The 27,707-nt window shown below is 34.0% G+C and overlaps 1 protein-coding gene across 2 annotated transcripts in view; it reads left to right on the forward strand.

Moving 5' to 3' along the window:
* LOC138692595 (zwei Ig domain protein zig-8-like) overlaps positions 1–27,707 on the forward strand; it is a 1,559,187-nt gene that overhangs the window by 324,316 nt on the left and 1,207,164 nt on the right. The window contains exons 1-2 of one of the 2 annotated variants that reach the window (XM_069815598.1): positions 10,259–10,362; positions 22,398–22,627. In XM_069815598.1, the coding sequence (XP_069671699.1) occupies positions 10,344–10,362; positions 22,398–22,627 (249 nt within the window). In that variant the 5' untranslated portion in view covers positions 10,259–10,343. Of the gene's footprint in view, positions 1–10,258; positions 10,363–22,397; positions 22,628–27,707 lie in introns of those variants that run through there. The other variant, XM_069815597.1, reaches the window with a different exon arrangement.

Consider the following 27,707-nt stretch of genomic DNA (forward strand, 5'->3'; position numbering starts at 1 on the left):
AAAATGTTCGTTTAGTTTAACTACATTATTATTATGTTCACAAAATTGGACAGTTAACTAATATTTTGTACATCTTGATTACGCAACTTTTAACACTATATCAGTTCGGTAAACGTATTATTTGTCTTTCTTGTGTTAAATGTTATATTACCTTGTTAAATGTTTCAGCCAGCTATTGGCCATCATCAAAACAGGAAACAAACCAAAAGGCGTCAAGACCAGCAACAACCAGTTCTGATGATAGCCAATAGCAGGCTGAAACATGTAAATGAGGTAATATAAAATTTAACACAAGAAAGACAAATAATACGTTTTCCGAAGTAATATTTTGTCCTCGAGTATAAGATCTTCCGAAGCAGAAATAGATTTAAAATGTTTGTTTATTTTGAGAAAAATTAATTTATAATGCATTTATTTATTATCCTGAAAATTTACAGGTACGAGGTATTATTCCTTAGCCATCGATATGTGAAGGTCTGTTTTGAATTTGTGGATAAATCTTCAAAATGTTCCATGACGTACAAACCAGAAAATAAAAGTACAAACGCCGAAATAGTGCAGTTTATCCTGCATTATACAATGAACTTCCTCCCTAAAAAGATGTAAAATAAAATATTGGAATGAAACTCATCCCACTGTTATTTTTTGGATGGGGAAACCATAATTTCATTAACAGAATCACAGATAATACCCAATTTATTACACTCCATAATGTGTATACTACAAGAAAATCTGCTTAAACTCTGAACAGTCATAAATGGGAATGAGGCTGTGTATTAAAATTGTACCTCGACTGTACTTCGCCGAAGTTAAGGCGCCACATAGCCGTAAATTGCGGTGTTAGGAGGAGTTGCATCCAGACAGTGTTCAACAGATGGTTCATGTTACGGGGAATATGTGATTTTTTCTTGTTGCACACTTTAGCGTCTTAAAAGCACGAGTAATATCAGTTTTGCAAACTTTGATATGTATTGCTCCGCAAGTTTGTCTGGGGAAACATAAAATTTAGTGTAGTAATAGCAATAGAGCACCGCTGAGAGTCCCAGATACTGAAAGAATGTGCACACTGCTTCACAGCGATGATAGATACCGCGCTAACAGGTGCAGATATTATTTTTAATGAATTATACTGAAAACGCCCTTTTCTTATCTCTTGGAACACTAGTTTCCATTAAGGATGAAGTGACGCTTTAAAATGTTTATGTGTTCCTAGTAACGCTGTCGAACTTCGGCTGTAATAAATAATCTACGAGAAATATTGGAGAATGTACGATACAGCCATGAAATCCTTAAAATTAAGATCTTCAAAGTAATGGCGAAGAAAGTTTATAAAAATCTTAGCATTACTATTTTTTGCTTGTATCTATGAAATTTAAGTTCTAAATTGTTATGATTATTACACGTTTATTACGTCATACAACTTTTGACCAATAAAATGGTACGAAAGGACGTGTTTCAACCAATCATGGCTGCTCATCGCTACAATTTTATCACTTCCCTAGCATTTGTTTATTTTTATCATTTCCCTAGCATTTATTTATTTTTATCACTTCCCTAGAATTCGTTTATATGTTTGCCAACATTTCGAACTGCAATTCTTTACGGTACTATAAAACATGCTTTGCGATCGTCATTTGTTTCTCGCATAGATAGTCGTCTGAAAATGGCGGCTCCGTTAAAACGTTTTGGTGAAGGTAACATGAGTGAAATAGAATTATAGTAAGTCAATTGATATCTATTTTATTGTATTAGAGTACTTTATTTCTTCTAATCTTTATATACGTTCTTCTGTTTTTATCACCTCCTTGCCATTTGTTTCTTTGTTTGCCAGCATTTCAAACTACAAGTTATTTATTGTACAGTACTATGAAATATGCTTTGCGATCGTCAACTGTTTACCGAACAGATAGTCAACTGAAAATGGCGGCTCCGTTCAAACGTTTTGGTGAAGCTAACATTAGTGAAATAGAATTTTAATAAGTCAATTAATATTTTATTGTAATAGCTTACTTTATTGCTTCTAACCGTGTAATAGTCAATTAAATTCCACTCGAGTTTCGAATTTCTCTAAATAAATTAAAACCTCTAGCGAGATTACTGTTGATAAACACATAATGAAGCTATAGAAATGAACTTCATAGATTTCTAGCTGGATAATGATAGAAGTGGGTCACTTACGTAGCAAGGTATTCGACATTTACATTTTTCCGTTTGTTTCTCTACATCAGGGGTATCGTTGAAGGAAATGAGATCTGGAGGTACTACCCTCAACATAATACTCTAGTACTTTTTTACGTCATGGGAGGACATGAAGCACGATAGTGGCGAGCTATGTACAAGATCAAAATTTTACTCATTTATTAGCACGACTAAAACAATATATTTTTTTATAATTAATTACTTCCAAGCATACTATACTTTATTCTGTGAGGACAATGGGATTTTAGCAGTAATAAACTTATTAATATTTAAGGAACTTAGTACTAAAGACGGATCTACGCCAATTTTGTCGAAATTAAGCTAACGGTCGATCCTTATAGTGTTTTTCGCCTCATTCCAAATCTATGGTCCGTTTATTTCAGAAAATGATATTTACATGTTAAAATATGTTGTTACTGTCATAATCGGACACCTCCATGTATAGTTTGTTTCAAATGCGGACATGGCCATTTGTGTCAATCATATTGCTAGAAATGGCTTAAAACTGTCATGGAAACCAGTTAATATTTATATTCTGACGAGTTTGCATGTTTTAGTGATTACGTTCACTTTTATATCGTCATTTCATTAAAATTCAAGGATTTTGGGGCAACTTCAGTTCAATATGGAGCGCAATACGTTGAGTATACCTTAACTGACTAGCATCCTGAGCATGGGAACGTGCTAAAGAAAAACGATTGTAAATGAATATTCTTCACCAATTAAAATAGGGATTAAAGTAAACCCAGAGAATCCTGAGGGTGTTCAGAAGTTATTAAGTAAACACTTCGGAAGTAAGTGGAAGAAAGACCCCTGTCTTCAGTGGTATAGTAGTGTAATCCAGAGTTCTGATAAAAATGTAGACATTCATAATAAATATGATTGTTTTGAAAACCATTTAAATGAACACAAGTTATCTTAGCAGAATTGCAGTAAAATAAAATCTAAGGAATTGAATAGAAGTAACTTTATAAATTTAATTTTCTAAGTATTCCAGTTAAATATTAGTTTCTATAACTTCCAAAGAATTATCCTGATTTTGGGTTGTGAGTTTCCAAAATGGACACTTGCATCTTCGTTTGTTTAAAAAACGGACAAAAGTAAATCTTAGTTTCAAAAGTGCAAAATGCCACTTTTAGGTATGTCTTAAAGTGCTTTAAACTAATATCTTTATGTGAAGACCTGAATTACTTTGTTAATGAAGCTAACAATATGACACACAAAAATTGTCATACCTTTAAAAGTTAACATAATGAAACAATGGCTCTACTGGCAAGTAATAAAAATGGCTCTTGTCCGTTATTGATACCGGGCTCCTCATTTGGTTCTAGTATAGACACATTCACTCGCAGTACAGAAGATAAATTAGAATAATTGATTAAGGTTCGTCTTATGTTTTGTTATTATTTAAAATTGATAAGAATTATTATTCACTTATGCACGTTGATCCAAATATTTCCGCAACATTTCCACTGAAATTATAGAAACTAGTAAATAATTCTTGGTTTATCATTTTATAATAGCTCAGTTCCTGACTATCCACAGTTCCGTTGGCGAGTATCATTCTGCAAGCGAATAACCTCGAATTTTAAGTTATGTGGGACTACTAGTGCTTTTACTGAAAATTCTAATGTTATGTGTGTAATGGAAAATCTTCCTAGTCCAGCACTGCACACTGTTCAAGTCTTTGTGTACACACTGTTATGCGGAAGGGTGTGTACTACGAATAATTATACCTCGTAAAGTAGGTGGAAGGGGTAAAGTAGGTGAGTTTCACTGAGTCACACAAAACGGCATCTTTGTTCTACATGTATTTCACAACTGACCCAATTCAAATGTTATATTTGCATAAGTGCTTTGTTTTCTAATATTACATTAGAACTTGGAGCAGAATATCTTATTGTTCATAGTCATCATCATTATCAACATCATCGTCTTTGTCAATAAGACTTAGGTCACGTATTGTGAGATTAAAGTGTTATCTAATTCTAAATTGGCATGTTAGTACTCTCCAAATTTCTTTTTTCATATTTTGTATGTAACCTTAGAAGTTCCGTTTCTTTTGTTGTATCTGTGCTTTCACATAAAATGAGGCTCGTTACGAATTTTTCTCCTTCGATAATGTAAAGAATACCAACTTCACATTTATGTATACTAAATTATATTAGGATTGGTATACTATTACGTCGCATGTTTATTGTTTATTGTTAGTAAAATAACATGTACAAAAACACAGTCTTAATTCTTTCCTGAAGGAGTAAAAACACATCTTAACACAAAGAAAGATAATTATTTGACAAAAAGTGGGTCAAGGGAAAAAATATAAGATTAACCTAACTTTAAAAATACAATTTCAGTTTTAACAATTTAACTCATTCAAATACATATACATACTAAATCAATATATATATATATATATATATATATATATATATATATATATATTCTTTAAAAATTAAATTCCTAGCGGTATTTTCGAAAATTATGATACTAAAATTTTCCATATTTGGGTATTTTTCAATTATTTTATTATATAACCTTGGACCAAAATAGGTACCATGGCTAAGAGCTGTGCTTGTGAAACACTTTGGTTCGTCTAGTCGTATAAAATCGGATCTTTAGTTCCATATTTATGATGATACAATTTGAATTTATTGCGATTTTTATGTGTGAAGTTTAATAAAGCAATATAATAAATTTGTTTAATTCTAAAAATATTAAAATCAGTGTAAAAAAAAGCTCGAATGTGTAATCAATTAGTTTATTAAGTCATATTTTAATTATTCTTTTCTGGATAAGTATTAGTGGAGTGAGATTAGAAGTACAAGCATTCCCCATCCTAACATTCCATACTGGAGAATGGATTGAAATAAAGCTAAATAAATGAGATGTAAAATATTAACTGGTAAATATGATCGAAGTATAACAAAGATATAAATTGTTTTACGTAATCTATTGCATAAATATTTAATATGTTCATTCTATTGTCAGTGTTAGTCGATTGTAATGCCTAAATACTTAATTTCTGTGGATTCGATTAATATGGGACATTCACAATTTTGAGAAGAACAATCAGAATGATGAATTTTGAGCTTAAAAGAACATTGAGGAGATTTAAGACCACTGGACCTTAGTGAAAACGGAACAACAGTTGTTTTGGATGTGTTTAAGGAAAGAGCTTATCTTGTTTCTAACTGAGGACAGTTTTAGCAAAACTTGCTAACTGAAAAAAAAAACTAAATTTTACACGAGAGACAAAACACTATAGTAAGCAAATTTTTGCTGTATGTCTAACTTATAGCAGAAAGCAAGTTTTGAAAAAACGATCATACTTTGACACACTACAATGAAGAGAAATAACCCAATTTTACTAAGACGCTTTGAACATCATGTAGAGGCCTGCCTTATGTTAACGAATCCATCAAAATCTCAATTTTGCAAATTTTGCAGTGAGCAAGTTTTGCAAAAACGGTCCTTAACTGTACTTGCACTCTTTTAATTAAGCATTTTCATATAAAATATTGTATTCTATTCAAAAAGTAATTTTCATATAATCTCTCAGGTAACCATGAATTTATACTAATATGAATTCTGAGCTTCGAGTTATTAATGTGGAATTAAAAAGCTTAAACTCTTTTAATAAGCTGAAGACTTTCCACTCAAAAATTTCTGAAAGTAATATCGCTTCCGAAATTTTCTCATAGAGAGAAACCATCAGGGAACTGTGGCATTGTTCGGTCCCCTTGCCTGCTGCATAAGTCACAACAATAGTGCATGTGATTATAGAACAATAATAATTTATCTTGGGAGCCATTACTAGGAACATACGGGCCTGCTTCTAAGGATATCCACAATCAATATTGTACGTCAGAATCAGTCGTGTTGGCCGACATAGACATCCCCAATCATTAATCAATCATGGTGATCTACTCCTGTGTGTTTAGACATAAGACGAGTCACTATTTACACTACACGCCGGCCGGCTCTGCCCAGCTCATATGATAACTAGCTACTTGTTGTCCATCGCATCAGTATGCAAATTAATATACCGTAATATAATTACTGTTCATAACCGTCGAGGGAGCAAGATAGAGGCGTCATATCGCCTTGCGAAGCTGCTCGCAAGTTACTGGAGTCCTGAGCTGAAGGATTTAGTGTCTGTCCTTGTGGTATTCCTTCCAGATGTGTTATACTTCGTTACTTATTTCATATAATAAATAGGCTATGTCTACTCATGTTGGGCCACAAATATCAATGAGTCGAAGAAGCATAAATGAAAATAAAAGAGAAGATTTTACAGGATAAAATAACCACAAGGGAATTCAATCGCACTTTTTAGAAAGTAAGTAACAAGCAAGTATTCTCATGGGGGGCAGATAAAAAGTTATATTTCTTTCTTTCATCATATTAATAATGTCAAAACAAGTGCTTATACAAAGTGAACGGGTTACATCAGCTTCTTGTCTATGCGGATGACATAAATATGTTAGGAGAAAATCCAGAAACGATTATGGAAAACACGGAAATTTTACTCGAAGCAAGCAAAGCGATAGGTTTGGAAGTAAATCCCGACAAGACGCAATATGATTATGTCTCGTGACCAGAATATTGTACGAAATCGAATTATAAAAAATTGGAGTACATCCTTAGAAGAGGTGGAGAAATTCAGATATCTTGGAGCATCAGTAACAAATATAAATGACACTCGGGAGGAAATTAAACGCAGAATAAATATGGAAAATGCCTGTTATTATTCGGTTGAGAAGCTTTTTTCGTCTAGTCTGCTGTCAAAAAATCTGAAAGTTAGAATTTATAAAACAGTTATATTACTGGTTGTTCTGTATGGTTGTGAAACTTGGACTCTCATTTTGAGAGAGGAACAGAGATTAAGGGTGCTTGAGAAAAAGGTTCTTAGGAAAATATTTGGGGCTAAGAAGGATGAAGTTACAGGAGAATGGAGAAAGTTACACAACACAGAACTGCACGCATTATATTCTTCACCTGACATAATTAGGAACATTAAATCCAGACGTTTGAGATGGGCAGGGCATGTAACACGTAAGGACGAATCTAGAAATGCTTATAGAGTGTTAGTTGGGAGGCCGGAGGTAAAAAGACCTTTGGGAAGGCCGGGACGTAGATGGGAAGATAATATTAAAATGGATTTGAGGGATGTGGGATATGATGAGAGACTGGATTACTCTTGCACAGGATAGGGACCAATGGCGGTCTTATGTGAGAGCGGAAATGAACCTCCGGGTTCCTTAAAATCCATTTGTAAGTAACTAATGTTGCTGGCAGACCATTGAAAAGTGATGCTAGGGCAATTATTTGAATTTTGCGAAATATTTTCAAGAATAAAAGGGATGCATTTTGAACATATTATTCAATAGACAAGTGAAGCTTAGGGAATTCGTATGAGCTGAGTGAAGAGAAAATTAAAGGAACCCCTGGTCAGGTCAAATATTTAATCCCGAAGGGGAAGTCTGAAGAAAAGGGAAGAGAGTGGAGACTGATTACTTCGCCGAGGAGTTGCTGGAAAGAAGATACACGAGTATTATACCATAAACAAAACTTTGCCAACTCGGGCAACACTTAATGCTTATTTACGAACAGTGAAAGTTTAAAATGCAGCAGGGAATACCTGTGAAAACTGAATCTGTAACTAGCCTTCAAATAGAATAAATATATGCCAAGAAAATACTTCTTATTGAAAAAACCCAAGATTGTTTCCTGGCGTGCTTATTACCTCCGATAAGTTCGAAAATATCGTCAGCAGAAGAAAGGCAAATATTTAAATGCGACATATGTATGTAAATTCTCGCCACAAGATTGATTCGTGTTGGCAATCTCATGAGTCATGACGAAGCAGGGGTCACAACGTCTATTGGTAAGGGACGAAGACATATTATATAAGTCATGCAGGAGAAAATGGCTTTGTAAATAAATGTTCTGTTAATATTCTGATCAAAACAGAAGACGGGAGACCAACATGCGAGCTATTACAGCATGCAGATAAATAAAAAGCGTACATCGACATCTCTATGGAACTCGCATTGTACTAACACAGTCTAGTATATACAGTCACGCATTGTCTATAATGAGGCGATATTAGCGATCCTAGTGGTTAGCAACTATCTATGGATGCATATGTACTACGTATTGAGCTTCGTGACTGTATATACAGGGATATCATTTTATTTTTACTTCAATTTTTATTGTACCTGAGTTTTTGAATATACTTCACTCCCACCCCCTCTACTAGTAAACTTAAAATCGTTCTCCACACAGAGCCAAGGCCGCGTATGCAGTACTGAGTTAGTGAGTATAGTACGTTCCAGAAATATGTTCACGTTTTCCAGTTACGAAAGAGCTTTCAATATTGAATCATATTTTCGCACAGGTACTGTCGTCCGTTTGCCTATGTTGCATCCCGGTTTCCCCCACCCGCTTCTGCTCGCCCGTCTGTAAAGTCTAGTAGCTGGGCTGTCTTAGCTCTTTTCTGAAAACATTAATTTCTGTTAGGAATTGGAGGTCTACATAATATTATACAACTGTTTAAAATAACTTAAGTAAAAGGGCCTCGTTAAGTAATTAACTGTCACGTGATTCCCCCCCCCTTTCTACGACCCTGCGACAAAACCACGTGAACGGACAGTAGATAGAATGTCTGAGTAATTTTATCTTTTCGGATCGGGCAGAAGTGAAGATTGAATTTACAGTACTTAAGGTACTGTTTTATAGAGTAGGTGCAGAATTACTTCAACATGAGTTACTCGTACTAAGGACGAAACTGGCAATTGGAATTAGGTACAATAGTCTATAGTGCGATAATATGCACAAAAGAACTGAAGCCTGTATCGAAATGAACGGCCACCATTTTCAAAAATGTGTTTAAATATCCATATTATGATTATTTTTCAATTTAACTTCATTCTCTATATTGTACGCTAATGTGCTGTGACAGTACAATATACACTGCATAATTAATACGTCCGAATGGATAGCTCAATTCGTGAGTAAAAACACTAAGTGTTAATACAGTACTGTATTTTGGTTAAACAAAAACCTAATGAAAATTATCAAACTCAAAATTGCGATATTTCCTAGTTTACATAAATGGATGAACTACTTTTCTTCCCTCCTATACTTTGTAAAGTGATTTGTATATTACGCCAGTATCATCGAACTTCAGTCTTGGAAGGGGGAGCAAGTGGTGTTTCCGGTTCTAGGCTTTTAATCCAAAGATATAGCCAGGTTAATATTAAAAATGTTAGTAAAAATAAAATGATGTCCCTGTACTAGACTGTGTTATTAGTGTAACCCGACTTAACGGACTACTTGGCAGTGAAATTGCTTCTCCTTCTTCGGTCACGTGAGTATACGAAAGCAGCCAGCTGTCTTCTCTACTTTGTCGACAAGGTCTCCTGAAACAAGGTTTGTTTATTTATTTTTACACTCTTTGTTTGTTGTACTTTTTGTTTTCCACATATATAAAATATTCTTTATATGTTTCTTTTACCAAAAATTATTTGTTAATAGCATAGAATGTGAACCTGCATTGCTTAATAAAAAATCGGGCCTACTGATAGTTGATATTAACAAGAAATAAAAGGCGTTATTCATGTAGTAATCACTTTATACCACTGCACATTTGAACCACCATTATTAAAAGATTTCTAATGCATCCATTCATCGTGCGCGTATAATCATTAGTTTTAAAGCATTGACATTATATTATTAATATTAAAATGTGAATAAACAGTTATACCAAACGCAAATGAAAGCAGCGGAATGAAATTGAAGTTTTAATGGAAAGAATTGATTCGCGTCACAATTAAAACATTGGTTTCGAATGAATGCACGAAAACCACCGCGCACCGCTCCGTTCGTTTCCAGCACTAGTGGCTAGCCAGTACCTTGAATACTAGCATTGACTTCGTATTTACTGCTATCATTCGTTTGAGTATTATGTAGCTAAATGCATCAGATCGGCACGGTATGTTTTTTATGTTCTGATTACCTGCTAGTGGCTAGAATTGGAACTAAACCGGTACTTTGGAGGGGGAGGGAGATGAACCAGTACAACACGAGACAAACTGAAGTAGAGTGCACCGATCCTGGAGGGGAACAGATAGCTGAATATGTTAATAAAGGGGCAAGGTAAGAAAATATCACACATTGTTCTTCAAAGGCGATAATAATACTTGTGTTACATAGCTGATGGCGTATAGGCTACTAACATGTCTGCAGAGAAAATAAATAGTTAATTTTTCAGTATCGCTTCGTTGCTCTGCTGTACTGAAAATGCTAGTAGATAAAGCGGCAAAGAAAAATTGTTTAATATTATTTTCTGTAATTGTGAAGAAATAAACTGTCGGCTAATTCCTCTTTTAAAAGCAGTAGAAGAAGCATCAAAATCCGTACGCAAAAGAATGAGTACTATGTATATTGAAATAGCTCAAACTATTGTATCACAAAATGTAATTCTCGGAACAAAGCACAAAATTATAAAATGTTCTTTTACGGTTTCGAACAGTGTGCGATCTAAAGAATACGTATGAGGTTAATTCTATGAGGTTAAGAAGAAAAATTCAACTCTCCGCGGAATTTAATGCAGTTTGCGAAATGAGAACTTCATTCCGTAAGCGGGGGGAGGTGATAAGGTAATTTTAGAGAAATCTTACAAGAAGTGGATTAAATGTAAAATCAAACATTTAATGTTCATAGAACGCCAGGGTATCATAGCAATACTCACGGCTTACTTGAGAGCTATTAGACTAGATCAGGGCTGGGCGTCGAGAGCGGATCTAGACTCTAAACGGGTACGCTCAATATTCATCCGTGATTGAATCAACGCTGCACGGTGTTCGGCGGGGAAGAAAGAGGATGAAGAGAAATCATATGGCTCCCCGTGAGAGAGTAGAATCTGCTCTTGCTGCCCAGGTTTGGACTAGATAATGAAGTAAGGCTCGTAAACATGTGATCTGTGTATACAAAACATGCGTTCATGCCTTATTCTGTCAGAAACGTAAATATTGTCAGCACAAATATTTTTTTCTCATGTTAGTAATTCTAAATTACATACGTAAAAGTAATTTCGTCGTACAATTAAGAATAAAGTCCGATACCTGACATTGTATATTTGCAATTGATGTCGTTTTTGAGCATTCCAGAAAAAAAAAGACGTGGAAGAATTGGAATCCCCATCCCTGGAAGCAATAGGTTGGCTTAAACTAGATAAGAAAAGAAATTTACATTCACTTCTCTTTCTCTTCGAAATCTTGAACTCTTCTATTCCTTCGTACCTGTCGTCTCGCTTCACTTACCTTTCTTCCCACCACAATCTGAACACACGCTCTCGCCATGAAACAATACTAACAATACCATCCCATCGCACCTCTTCATACTCATCCTCTTTCACAATAGCCCTGCCAAGACTCTGGAACTCGCTACCTGCTAGCATCAGGGACTGTCGAAATAAAATTCAATTCAAACGCAAACTTACTAGGCACTTGGTCAGTAATTGAGACTCGTTCAGACATGGTTTCTTGTAAATAGTTCTTTTAATCTACCACAAAATATCTCAATATCCGGTAATTTCATCACTATAGAATTTTGTTCTTGTAGGTTTAATTTGTAATTTAGTAAATACAAAAATATTCTTTGTTCTTAACTTCTATGATAAAATGTCTAGCTTTCATTAATCAGGTATTCTTGTCGTACTTTAATTTTTATTGTAATTGTAATTGTAAATTTAATATTAATTGTAATCTTATTGTTCATGTTATAGTTGTAATCCCCTGGTAGAGGGGCAGAGAAGGCCTGACGGCCTTATCTCTACCAGGTTAAATAAATAAATCTAATCTAATCTAATCTAATCTACATTTTGATAATGTCTTAGATGATGTGATACATAATACATGAAATATATATTTTACGGCGTAAAATAGTTTCTTTACAATTCGTAAAAGGAGATAGTGGACTTTATTTTTTGATGCACCTATATTTACTTCATGGATCTTGCAGGGTCAAATGTTTTATAAAGTTTGTGGTCACTCTGTCTAACGCCGGCGTTATGTTGCTAGTTTTCTGGTTTGTTAGCTCGTTTAGACGAGCACGTCGGTTTGGAAGCTCACACTTCATCGCTCTAAACGAGATCAGGAACAAGACTCGACTGACAGTGTTCTCCAAGTGGCTTTATAGTCATGCGGCTTAACCGTCCATCCCTCCGCCACAGTTTAACTTAACCAGTCGTTCTAATTTGTCATCGCCATTTCATCGTTCTTGCTGGGTACTTGCCCCCAAGACAATTCTATAGCTTAACTTCGTGTGATAAATGTAATTTGACTTTCTTGTTGACAAAATACTAATGGAAGTACAGTCATTTTCAAAATTTATATTTTGTAAAGTTGAAAGTTAAATTTCGATAGTTCATTTAAAGTTACAGAAAACTTGAGTACAAGTGCTGCAATAATAGAGAAAGTTCTTTTATTGGGTTATTTTACGACGCTGTATCAATATCTCAGGTTATTTAGCAACTGAATGAAATGAAGGTGATAATGCCGGTGTCTAGCACCGAATTTTACCCAGCATTTGCTCATATTGGGTTGAGGGAAAACTCTGGAAAAGCCTCAACCAAATAATTTGTCCTGACCGGGATTCGAACCCCGGCCACTTAGTTTCGCGGTCAGAAGCACTAACCGTTACTCCACAAGTTTTAGCTAGACAGAGTTTATTCAATAATGACTATTCCCTATCATTACCATCATCATCATCATCATCATCCGGCATCGGTAGCGTAGTCCGTATAGCTCTGTCCTTCTGCTCGTGACGTTGCGGGTTCGATCCCGGCCCAGGTCAATGGCATTTAAGTGTGATTAAATGTGACAGGCTTATGTCAGTAGATTTACTGGCATGTAAAAGAACTCCGAGACAAAATTCTGGCATACCGGCCACGCTGATATAACCTCGGCAGTTGCGAGCGTCGTTAAATAAACAATAATATATATATATATATATATATATATATATATATATATATATATATATATCATCCTCCTCCTCCCTCCTCTCTTTCATGTCATGTGTTGAATTGGCATAGCATCTCTCGAAATGCCTTTGTTTATTGCTTATACGGTAATTTGTATTTGTATTTTAAAGCCTTGTTTGGTGCTTGGGTTTTAAACTTTTATAATAGCCTGTATTATTGCCAATTTTTCCCGTTATATTGTATAGGCCTCCATTTTTAATTTTGATAATGCCAAAAATTTTTACACAACCCGTTTTTGGCATGAATTTTATTTCTACAGACTGAAATAACTTTAAACTACCGGCTTTAATTTCAAGAACTCATTTCGTCATTTTAATATCAGGTTTTTTATTCTGTGTAAATAAGGGAGTTGTATTAGCAAGGGTTTGAAAATTCCATTAGAAAACAGTTTATCTTTAAAAGGTTTGAAATATGTGGCATGTATATTTTGTACTCACAATATAAATTGCAATAGAACTAAGTGCTTGTTTTAACAGTTTATTTATTTATTAAAAAACCAGACACCAGTTTACAGTGTAAATGACAAGAGTCCTGAAATTAAAATACATGAAAAATATGTTGCGGTAGAGCAGAGCATTCCAGAGGAGTTCAGTTATAAGGTGTAATATAAAATAAATGTAATGAAGTGATAACAATTTAATTAATTGAAATAATTGAATCTGTAAAATTATAAATATAAGAAAGAGAAATAGATTAACAACAAAATAAATGATTCAAATACAGAGGATGTTGCAAAATTTCCAGAGTCATGTAAAATGTTGAAAAGGGTGTGCATAAGTTTTAAATGTAATTTTCAGCTCTAAGATACCCCCATGTTATTTTTGGGACAGCTCCTCTACTACCAAAGAGAAGACCATGACAGACCAATGTTTTAGAGGTATATGATATCTTTCAGACAGGTTGGGTACACAAGGATCATAGATATTCTTCTTTTCGGTGTGAACTTCCATTGCTTGATTTATGTCTCTTTATGTAGTTTTGTCGTAGATACTGATATGTAAAAACTTTCTAGAAGTTTTCCCTAGATCATATTTTACACACTGAAATTCATGTCTCGTTTTGACAGCAATAAATTATTAAAAAAAAATAATAATGTTTTTAATAATTTTTAGTGTTCTATTGAATGTATGAATGATTGTTTTGGTGTGAGGTTCTTGGATATTATTACCAAGTCAGCTGTAGAGACATCGAACTTTCGTAGTTCTATTTCGACCCATTACACGAAGGCATGAAACGTGGACTGAAGGAACGTATCTGTTGGATTCGTGACCAAGAGCTAATCTCCAGGACTAGACTGATGATAGAGCTGATATGTGAAGACGAAATGTTGAATGACTCTACGAGTACAGTTGTGACACTGTGCAAAAACTAAAACTTGTCGCAACACTTTATGAGAGTGAAATTTAAAGTCATACGGAATGAAATGTGTAATGGATTGATAGATGGGAGGATCGATGATTTGTTGAATGAATGCATAATTTATTGAATTAATGAATATATGATTTATTGAATAAATTGGTTATTTGTTGAATGAATGGATGATTTGTTGAATTAATGCGCGATTTGTTGAATGAATGAATGAATGAATGAATGAATGATTTGTTAAGATATTGGAAGAATGAATTGTTGATTGAATGAATGGATGCATGCTTTGTTGACTGAATTAATTAATGATTGCATGATTTCTTGAATGTATGACTGAATGGATCATTTGTCGAATGAATAAATGTATAAACGGATGGATGCATGATTTGTTAAATGAATGAATAAATGCATGATTTTTTGAATGAATGGATGCATTAATGAATGAATATATGGATGCATGAATAAATAAAAGGATGAATGAATGAATGAATGTGTGATTTTCTGAGTGAATGAATCGATGCATGATTTGTTGATTGAATGAATCGATGCATGATTTGTTGAATGAATGAATGGATGCATGATTTGTTGATTGAATGAATCGATGCATGATTTGTTGAATGAATGGATGCATGATTTGTTGATTGAATGAATGAATGTATGATTTTTTGAGTGAATGAATCGATGCATGATTTGTTGAATGAATGAATGGATGCATGAATGAACAAATGAATAAATGCATGATTTGTTGAATGAATGGATGCATTAATGAATGAATGTATGAATGCATGAATAAATAAAAGGATGAATGAATGTACGATTTTTTGAGTGAATGAATCGATGCATGATTTGTTCAATGAATGAATAGATGCATGAATGAATAAATGAATAAATGCATGATTTGTTGAATGAATGGATGCATTAATGAATGAATGAATATATGGATGCATAAATAAATAAAAGGATGAATGAATGTATGATTTTTGAGTGAATAAATCGTTGCGTGATTTGTTGAATGAATGAATCGATGCATGATTTGTTGAATGAATGAATCGATGCATGATTTGTTGAATGAATGAATGGATGCATGATTTGTTGAATGAATGGATGCATTAATGAATGTATATGGATTCATGAATAAATAAAAGGATGAATGAATGTATGATTTATTGAGTGAATGAATCGATGCATGATTTGTTGAATGAATGAATAGATGCATGAATGAACAAATGAATAAATGCATGATTTGTTGAATGAAAGGATGCATTAATGAATGTATATGGATGCATAAATAAATAAAAGGATGAATGAATGTATCATTTTTGAGTGAATGAATCGATGCATGATTTGTTGAATGAATGAATCGATGCATGATTTGTGGAATGAATGAATGGATGAATGGATGCATGAATGAACGCATGAATATATGCATGAATGAATGATTGCATTAATATTGTTTAGTCAACTGTCCGAAGACAGGTCTGAATCTCACAAGGGATACCAACAGGGTACAACTTATGAGGCAACTAGTCCAGGAGATAATGTGGTACGGTGGCCAGTTCCTTTCTCACTCCAGTTCATATATCGCCAATTAGCTACACATTACACTAATCAGGTTTCAGATGCATACAAACAATTGTTATTCCTCTGTCATATATCAATGAATGGATGCATGATTTTGTTGAATGAATGGGTGCATGAATAAATAAATGAATGACTGAATGCATGTTTTGTCGATTGAATAAATGAATGAATCGATGCAGATTTGTTGGACGAATGGATGTGTAACTTTTAAAATCAATGAACCATTTGTTGAATGAATGAATAATGAATGAATGAATGAATAATGAATGAATGAATACATGCGTGCATGATTTTTGGAATGAATGAATGCATGATTTGTCAAATACTGAATGCATTCATGATTTATAGAAAGAATTGGTGAATGCGTACATGATTTGTTGAATGAATGGATAGATGAAAGAATTATTTTTTGAGTGACAGACTTGTTCAGTGAATTAGTTAATCATGGGCAGTGTGTTAAATTATTCAGTAATGAATCAGAAGTTTGAATAAAGAGAAATGATGAAACTATGTATTGGCTAGCCAATTAATTTTTATTGGAACATTTCATTGCATTTCGATAAATATCAAGTTACTTGCGAGAAAAGAATCTTTTCGCGTAGAAATTGTAAGACTTAAATTTATGTATGACCCCACATGACAAGGAACAAATTTAGTACAATTAATGCACAAATAAACACACAACATTAGAATTTAATGTAGAAACTGTACAGGAAGTGTTATCCTCAAAACTTTTGTTCCAGATGATATAAATCTCGTATGTTATTATGGAGATTTTCACCTTTAGGGAAAGGAGTTTTCCCCAGTTGGCACCAGTTGGAAGTACTTGAAACACGATTACGTCACACAAGTTGAAGTTGATTTACAGGCACAGTGCGGTGCTGTGCGTACTCCCTCCCTCCCCGCCAAAGCCCTGGGCCAAGTTGCCGAGCAAACTTTATTTCTCATTTACATAACTTGGTAACCATTGAATATTTGCCTCCCAACTGCAGATTAGGATGAGGTTTTTAGATGCCAGTCATAAAAAAGCAAGCAACTAGCAAATTATTACTACAGAATAAGATCTGCATTCTTTTAATGACCACGGCAGCTCAGTCACCCCACAGTTTTCTCATCAGAAGAACCACATTCGAATTTCAGGCAGTCGGAGAGAACTGACGGCATTTCCATTGCTTAAGAGGAGTAAAACGCGGAACAATGTGATTTTGTTTTACAGTAGAGATGGGGAAATTGTCTCGTCCGAAATACCTCATCCCAAATAACAGTTGGATAAATGAACTGTGAGCTGGAACTGTCATGCTAACATATCTAGTATGAAAAAGTTATAGAATGTTTGGAAACGGCGATCTGTTGAGCATGCTGGAGTGAGCTTTCCAATGCTTGTCCGATATCTTCTATTTGCTCAGGAGTTGAACCACTGCTTGCACATTACTGGCTTTGAAGCGCGGTTTTAAATAATTTAAAACGTAGTGTATTGTACTTATCCTTCGTAAGATTTAGAAAAAAAGGATAGTGATTTCTTGGTTTGGAGGATACTTGGCTTTGAAAGAAATGATGTAACTCAATTATTTTATATAAAACGTTAACACGTTCCTTCATGCACTTTAAGTATAATTCTATAATATGATCTGTCTTGTTAGGGGAAAACGCTAGCATTTCCACTAATCAGTAACAATATTTTTTGCTGCTACGCTAAACATAAAAAAAGATTTGGCGGGAAGTATATTAAATTTGCCTTATAGTTGGAAACAACTCGAAGGTTCTTTCACCTCTTTAGTTCAGTACGCATCTGAACTGCTCTGTTGGATTGGTTATGTATTGATAATTCAGAAAGCGATGAAGATATTAAATTCAAATACTACTGTAGAACCTAGAGATGAACAAAACTAACTGCCGCTCTCGCTCGCTGTATTCACTGCATTTGTCTTTCGAGTCTCGGCTCGTCACTCCCGTTGCGCTTCCAGTCTCGCTCGTCATTCTCGAAATAGCATTTGGTCGCCGTGGAATGATTTCTTAACTTTGAATAACATACATCATTGAAATAAATAACATAAATGTTTAAATGAGACAAAAAGACAAAACAGAACAGTATCTTAGTTATCAAAATGTTCTTGTTCTATTATATGATGTGGCCTATGGTTATATAAATAATAAAGGAAACAATTGTCAAATAAATTTGAATTTTTAAGAAACATGAAAATATATGACATTAATATCTTTTTACTGGAGATTGCACACTTGATCTTAAATATATGAAAAGAAAATTCCTAGCCTTTTAATAAGGGGCTAGTAATTAAATAAAGACTGGGGAACGGTTTATTATACACTGAAATGTAGAGATGTTTCAAATAGGCTACTTGATTGTTTATACATTTATAACAGTTGCCAAAGTAGGTAACAGTTCAGTCGGGTATAAACAACTGCTGACTTCGGAACTTCGGGACTTGATCACAATATCGAGTCTCGGAAAACTCACAACCAGTTTTTACGTCAAGGACGCGACGTAATACAACATTATCGTGCGGGTTTTCGGCTTTGCGGGCGCTGTTAGTCTCGGTTTTCTCGATCGTTGTTCATCTCTAGTGAAAACATATTTGGACAATCACCATATGAACTTATATGATGCTTTCATCAAAGTTCTATTAGTGGATATATTTTCGAAGAGAATATAAGAAGCGTAGGAATAACAACTGCTAAAAGTAGCAAAGAAATACAAATCTGAAGAATGATCAATTACTGACTGCCAAACTTTACTTAAGGTTGAAACAAGCTGTTGAGCCGAACATAAGGATTATTATTATTATTAGTATTATTATTATTATTATTATTACTACTACTACTACTACTATCATCATCATCATCATCATCATCATCATGAAACGAATATTTTAAGGAAAATCGTGCATAAAACTAGAAGGCACAAGGTCAGAAGTGGAGACATTAGAAGACAATTAAATATCTAAAGAATAGGTGACTGAGTGGATATACAAAAACCTGAATGGAACAAACATGTATCTCGCATGACATTGGATAGAATTGTATATGTAGCAAGGGACAGTTTACCTGTGGAAGGAAAGGTATCGCCTGGAAGACCGAAAAAGAAATGGAGAAATTCCTAATTTCTGAATGGAACAGGCTGTAGGCCTAGTGTAACGAGAAGAAGAAAAAATACTATTATTATCACTGTTATTGCTGCATTGTTTGGTTACCTATGCATATTAGTATAGTTATATATTCCATTTCGTACATACTCGTTACGTAGTTGTTTTAACAACATTCCTTTTAGAACGGCGCAAGTGAATATATATTAAGAAACTCTCATGAAATAATAAGAATAAATCACCAATATATTGAGCAGATTTTCAAGGGAGAAAATGTTAGAAACGAACGATAGCCTGAAGCTCCGCCCACTTGCGTATTGCAATTTAAAAACTGTTAGGCATAGCTATGTACAGACCAGAAATTCGCTACGCTCACGTTAATACCCTTTGGCGTCCATTCTTCAAAGTTAATTAACCTGTCAATGAATTGCATCAAAAGCTAGCTTGAGCTCTTATTCAACTACCACGTTAAGAACGGACTAAAAACTTAATGAAGTCGGAACTTTCAATAAAGGGATCAATGGGTTTAGAAATTCACTCATATTACATTTACCTACACCAGCAAATAGGTTCTTTTTTAAGTTATAATTTTCTCATGGATAAAATATTAATTTTGATTAATGGAAATTTAAAGTAGACCTACGTTGGTTCCATTTACTCTTTATATTGTAGAACTGGATTATGTTCCACGGAAATGACTAACGGCTGTTCTGAACAGCAATCAATTGATTCATTTTCTTTCTTTCTCAATTACTTCGTATATTTCTTTATTTTTTCTTAAAAATTAATGCGGCATAAGGGAATGAATATCTTTGGACAAATACCACACATAAGTTGACCACAATTCGGGACTCTCAGACCATGTCTTCGGCATGGCACAGGACAACCACGGAGACACTACAGGACAACACACGGTAAGGGACGACCATCCAATCCTGTGTGTGAACGATAAATCTCCATTGCTCACACTCGGAATAGAACCATGAACATCCACTACATTGGCGAACATTAATGCGGATCCATTGGCATTTAGTGTACAACATGAAGAGGTGAGTTAAATGAAACTCCAAGGATGGATTTTCTGCCCCGAGATGTCTCAGAAAGATCTCTGTCTAATGTTCACTGGATTTAACAGAATATCACCTCAAAGCAGCGGCTTACACCAACTGGGCTTTCTCGATTACTCTTGGGAAATGCATTGCCGCGTTGCCGGCACCGAACCAGGATCGTGAACGTTGCACAGAGAACTTACGTGTACATCTGACAGACCTCCTTCAACTGGCATCATGTAAGGTTGTATTAAATGCAGGAATATATTAAGTGATATGCAGAGAATTGGTGGTATTGAATATAGAATTCAAGATCAAAAGAAGAATTCCATTATTAATCTGTCTTTATAATACAAACTATTATTATGGAGAACGATTCCGTCACTAGGTCCTGTTGTCTTATTGCTATTAAAGGCTATCTTTGTTATTCAATTTATTCCTTGGTAGCCCTGAATCTTCGTCTTTATGGCTGGAATGACAAAACATGTGTAGGAATTCTTCCTGCACTTATTTCAGTTATGTGGTGTTTACAGTTTCGTTTCATTGGTGTAATTGAATTTCTTATATCATATTTTTAACTCTTCATGGTTTCCCGGATACTTCTTCTTTTTATTTACCTGAAATATACTTCGTTCCATAATGTCTGACAGGAGATGTAAAAATTGCCGGCAGAGGAGGAGAAAGATATAATTTTATTGCTCTTCAACCAATGGTAGAGGTCACGTTCCAAGCTTGACTTTGATTTGGGCGGTCAGAAGCGTTCTACCCCCGCCCGATTTCAAGAAAAGTGTGGAATCAGACCTCTACCATTGGTTGAACAGCAATTATACTTCTCTTCTCTTGTGCCGGCAATGTTTACATATCTTGTCAGACATTATGGAACGAAGTATAGTAAATTCTAGCAGGAGTCTCATGAACTTAATTAGTACAGCTTCCTGTTCTTTGTATTCTTTTATTTATTTTAATTTTATTATATTTATTTTCTTTCATATATTTTATTGCCAATAAATTTCAAATGAATACAAGTTAATATAATAAAATCACTCCAGAATGAGTAAGACTCGTGTTCAGGAGAGGATGTCAATACGGACAAAAATAAAACTGAGAGTGAATAAATTACAGATTAAAAAGTGTTAAATATCTTTAAACCTCAACCATAAATCCAATACAAATTGTTCTATTTTTTTATTAATTTGGAGAGTATTAGTGGTTAAAATAATATTAGAACAAAATTTCTTTAATAATCTACGACCTTGACTCATTCTATGATAAAAAGTTGCACTGGTGTTTCATTTAGGTTCAGATAAACGTAGAGAATTCATTTTTTAGTTCTATTTAAGTAATACGTTTCAAAGTTTTTAAGATTTTTGTGAAAATATTTCAATAAAAAAAATTTTAACGTTGAAAACTTTGAAATGTTTAAAGAACAGTTCAGTTGAATAATCTTATAACACAAGTTTCTCTTCCATATAGTAAGATTCGTTTCGAACAAATCAGTCGCGTACAATCAAACTGCACTTTCTCCAAATTATGAAATATGAGATTAAAGTATATTTCAGTGAATAATTATGCAGGGAATGTGATAAACTGAATTTATCTGCCTTAACTTTAGTTGTAAAATCACCATTTGTGCACTGGTGCACTAGTTTTTCGTCTTTTTTGACAAGTAATATTTTTGGATAAAATGGAGTTTGGTTCTAGGTGACATATATTATGAATACATAGGATTTAACGCCGGATATCGAACTAGGGTTCCCAAAGTGATAAGCCTGTACTTTAGCGTTAGCTGGTGAAGGAACCAAAAGATATCTTAGTATAGATATCGTAGCTATTTGAAAATAGGACAACTGTTTTGAGGCATTAACTAATGTTATCATATACACAAGTGATATTAATCCAGAGGGAATTATTCGTGAATAAATCACTAGTAGAACTTGACAACGTCGATGTTTTCTCCCGACTGACCCCCTTTCAGTAATTCGTAATATTATTTGCCTAAGTTCAGGTATTTTAACAAGCACCTTAACTTATTTTCTGTTTTGCTTACAGCCCTCAAGACGCACAGTGGAGACCCTTTCGATACGCTGCCTAAAAACTTTTGGTACGAATTTTCGTCACCGTTCACCGAATCGTATGACGAACTAACAGAACCGGAACCCAAGACGACACCAGACCCGCTGCCATTTTTTGAAGACCACGCCAACTCGACCAATGTAACCACTCAATTTGGCAGCACAGTGTTTCTACACTGCAAGGTGAACGACCTTCGCGACAGAACGGTGAGTGGACCTATATACATGTACATCCTCTTATTTATATTATATTTATTTGTGGCTATCGTACTACTTTACATCACATAATGCGCTTGGATAACATCTAAACCGCGATATAGTAGCGAGTGATTCGATATTGAAGTATGGGTTACTATTGGTAAGCGAACATTTTATTTCTTGTCGAGAAGAAAGGAAGTGAAGGTGAAAAAAACAATTTTTGTTTACTTGGTTTTCATGAAGGAAATGGGATATATTCGGAAAAAATTTAATACCTAAAACGTTTCTGAATTTAGCAATTTAAAATACTGTATATGCAGGAGTTTATTCTTGTATATATACAAGAAGATCTCCTTTGTGACACTAAAATCATAACTTGACGTACGATAGATGTGTCAAGCAGGCATGTTCACTGCGGGCAATTCTAGCCTTTAAAAGAGGTACAACAATGACGTAGAATATCTATTAACCGTGTACAGACCGATTATTTAGTCCTGTCAGCTCAGCGACGCGAAAGAGGGGAAATAATAGGAGTAGTGGGGAGAGTTCCAGAGTAGAGATAAGGGTGAGCGGTCGGTAAAGGAATGCAGTACAGCTTAAATACTGGAAACATAACGCTATACCGCATGCGTGACAATCCGATCGCTCTGACTGCAGGCGACAGACTAACCTGAACATCCCTTGGTATAACTTAATGGACTCGCCTGACCCAGGCACACATTTCCGGCGACTGTCAGGACTAAGTAATCATACTGTACCTGCACATGATTATGAGATTCTACGTCGATTTTGCACCTCGTTTAAAGGCTATAAATGCACCTTGAACATGTATGATTTAAAGCAATGAGGTCAATATATCACGAGGAAAAATGAATTCTGATCTTAAGTTAATGATATGGTATCTGCCTTATTTCATGAACTGACGGAAGAAGAGTAAACTTAGGAATATGTCATGCAGTGTGACTGACAAATAAGGTTTCCAAAAAGATGTAGATAATAATAAACTACATGATCATGTGATTATCTGTTGTTGGGTATTGTAGCCGCTTACATATCCAGATTTAAATGCTCAGGATATCGATACGAGTTTGGGGGCATTTGTAGTAAACTAGAAGTTCACTCACGCGAGACTAATTAAAAATCAATTTTGTCAGTGATGCGATACCATTTCACCGTGCTTAAAGATTGCTTTTACGGTGTATGAAGAACACGTTAAAATGGATTATCGACTTGTTTATTATGTTGTAATATGTGGTAAATTATAACCTGATTTTTTATTCGTATGTTCGCAAAAGCTCCTATTATTTCATCTGGCAACAATAATTTTCCAGTATCAAGTCCGCTACATCTTTCAAAGGTAAACTCCATATAAGCTGAAAAGTATTTCATGTAAAACAACTTATCTTTCGTCAAATTTGCTCTCCTTCCTATACTTGCACTATTTTATGAGAATGATTTCTGTCTGTAGAATACAAGACCACAAGGAAGGAAAGTCGGTATTCATTTTTATACTCATTGTAATACCATTGCGAAATTCTTAGATGTAATCATTCTACTCGTATGTCGAAAAGTGTGTCATCTTATTGATTATAATGCAACACGATTTATGAATTAGTGATCCCTAGAGACCGGAAGTTTAGGCATTATGAGTCATTAAAATAAGCAGGCAAAAAGCTATAATAAATAGGTAAAATAGGCACGCAAAATGCCATTATAAATAGCTAAAATACGCAATAAAAGGCAATTACAAAAAACTTGCACTTTCCACAAAGGGATTTCGGCAGCAAGAAAAGCTTTACATAAGTCGAATGCAAATTGCGATTTTCGACTCGATGTTGCAATTACTATTGAAAGCAAAGAAATCTTCTTCCCAGTAGCCTTGGAAAGTGCATTTTTGTGTTTGGTTGCGATATGAAATATTTAGCTAGCTACAACAACGTCGCAATGAAAACTGAAAGAAAAATAACCGTTAAAAATAACGTTAGACCCGCACTCATTGTTGCCTTGTCAAATAAACACATGCGATAATTAAAACGCTTACTGTTATTCATTTTTGCACGGCAGCACTCATTGTTGCAAAGAGAATATGAACTGACTGAAAGACAATAATATACATTCGGTGAAGTCACTTTCGTTGTAGCGGTTATATAAATAAATTAAAATATATATGTAGGCAATATTTAATAATACATGAATATATAATAGATAAATAATGAAATAAAGGTAAAAAAGCATTTATTTTGTAAATTAGGCATTTATAATGAAAAAGGCAGAAAAGAGCAACATAAAACTGTGACGTTTCAATCACAAAGGTATATTTCGTACAGATTTACTTTCAAAATGAGGATAGATTTGACACATTTGAAAAGGCATTCCGGTCTCTGATAATACCACATTTATTAATCGCTAAAATATGACTCGTCAGTAACCTGCATCGGTGGTATTATTTTCTACCTTTTCCCAACTACTTTAGACTGAATATTTCTCCCATAGTGTTTAATTGTAAAAATATTTTCCGATTCACCTGTATTTGCATAACGGTTTTCTATTCCCTCTGTGTTACATTTCAAATGCTATTTACTACGTCCAGTATTTCAAGATAGGCCATAAACCTAGAAATATATTTTTAGTGATATACATTAAAATTTGCATTTCAGTTCTTTACAGAAATATTGGATCTATGTATATAGGTAAATTGAACCATTTACAAGTCATAATAGCTTTGGAATCGTTGAGATGTTTTATAATATATTTTATTTAAAAATGCAATATACTGCTATTTCATTTACAAATAGAGAGGTCTTTTCATAAAAACTGATTGATATAAAATTTGAACATGGTTGTCGTGTTATTATTCAATCAATAGTATAATATCACCAACAAGTATATTTGAGCAATTTTTAAATGCTGACTAGTTCGAAATCTCTATACTAAATTTTCATAAATTAATTTTCATTCATGTACTGTAGCCGTTCAGTAATAAAATTAATACATTTCAATTGCTTTTTATATTACATTAATAGCTCCATAATAATATAAAGACTAATTACGGACATAATTTCTTCTCTAATAAATAAAGACCTACACTGGGCAGTCAACTTAGAAATGTTTAATATTGAAATTTATGTAGTAATTAATTCATAAGATTTAATGAAATAAAATCTACAGGTTACTATAATATTTCCAGCACTACCGCGGTCGTCGTCATTACCATTTTCCTTACCATAACCATAATTATTTTAATTTTTACTATTACATTTGCATAAAATTCACCTGAATTTGTGAATCATTATTTAACAAAACCTACTGCATTTAAATATGCATACTAGTAAGAGTATTTTTAAGCCAAATATATCTACATTGGTTCGAACATCATAGTAATGTTTTAGTATAATTCTTAACGTCTCTTGTCTCTAATATGGTTTACTTAAAATACTAATAGTCTGTGGTAATGTACCGGTACTAAATTACAGAAATATATTTCTCAATGTATCCCTTAGTTAACTTCGATTTGTTACTACTATTTGTTTTGTGACTCTACTTCCATTTGTACTCGTATTATGTTATAACGGTTTATAATTGCTAGCCTATTACAGTTTAGGCTACTACGTCATACTACTTTTGACGAATAAAATGGTACGAAAGGACGTGTTTCAACCAATCATGGCTGTTTAGCGCACAATTTTATCACTTCCGTAGCATTTGTTTATTTTTATCAGTTCCCTAGCATTTCTTTTTTTTTTCCAACATATCATACTGAAAATTCTTTATGGTAGGCCTACTATTAAAACATGCTTTGGGATCGTCATATTTTTTCCGCATAGTTAGTCGACTGAAAATGGCTGCTCCTTTCAAACGGTTTGGGGAAGCTAACATTAGTGAAATAGACTTTTAGTAAGTCAATTGGTGTAATATATTCTATTGTATTAGAGTAACTTATTTATTTCTTCCAATATTTATATACTTTCTTCTGTTAATATTACCTCCCTACCATTTGTTTCTTTGTTTGCCAACATTTCAAACTGCAACTGTACTATATAACATGCTTTGCGATCGTCATTTGTTACCGCATATAATTTGTCGACTGAAAATGGCGGCTCCGTTCAAACGTTTAGTGAAGCTAACATTAGTGAAATAGAATTTTAGTAAGTCAATTAATATTTTATTCTATTACAGTACTTTATTTCTTCTAATCTTCATGAGACTTTCTTCTAATCGTGTAATAGTCAATTAAATCCTACCCCAATTAAATCTCTAGATAAATCAAAACCTCTAGTGAAATTCCTGTTGCAAAATAAATATTTATGTGTCGAAACATTTTTAGAGTACTTTTGTATGTAATCGTAATAGATTTGAAATTTCATTTCTGTTCTGTGTCCAGAGTAGAGCTTTCACGATAAACATTGCAAGTATATTTATCGGAATAACTTCGTTGTAGATTACGATGCCTTTCAAAGTTTTTATTTGCCAAGTCTCATGAAATTTTATTACTTCTCGTCAAAGTAAATGAAACACTGAACGTGTATACGTGAGGATCTCGCCAGATATTTGTTTTAGGTATAGAGTGCTGGAATGATTTTGTATTTTGTGTCCACTATAGTATTGGATTTATGTCAGAGCCACTGGGAACAGGGTATCTGCCTGTGACACTGATATGTATATATACAGTAAGCTAGGCGCAGGTGTGGGAAATATCACGAAGACTATACAAACGAAGAAGAATGAATCTAGCGTGCGATGCGGCAGCATGTATAATGTATGTGGGCAGAATGCGGTCAAGCATTGTAGCGAAAGAAGGGCTCTGAATGACCGGAATCTGCAGGAATAAAGGAAAAAAAGTGACGGAAAGATACAACTTCCGCAGTGACAAACCTAGACAGTTTTCATACCGTATTCGTACTAAAGAGATGACACGTATCTAACTCCTGTAGGTCATCTATAAAAGACAATGGTATTGGTTATGGTTATAAAAATTCAGTTGAATTGGAGAATGAAAGTAAAAGAAACGTGAAATAGAATTTCAGAAGAGGTGTGAAAAGGACTTTTTTTCAATTGCTGATGAAAAATAGAAGATATACGTAAATATAAA

This window comes from Periplaneta americana, chromosome 17 (genome assembly GCF_040183065.1).
Source record: "Periplaneta americana isolate PAMFEO1 chromosome 17, P.americana_PAMFEO1_priV1, whole genome shotgun sequence".
Lineage (NCBI taxonomy): Eukaryota > Metazoa > Arthropoda > Insecta > Blattodea > Blattidae > Periplaneta > Periplaneta americana.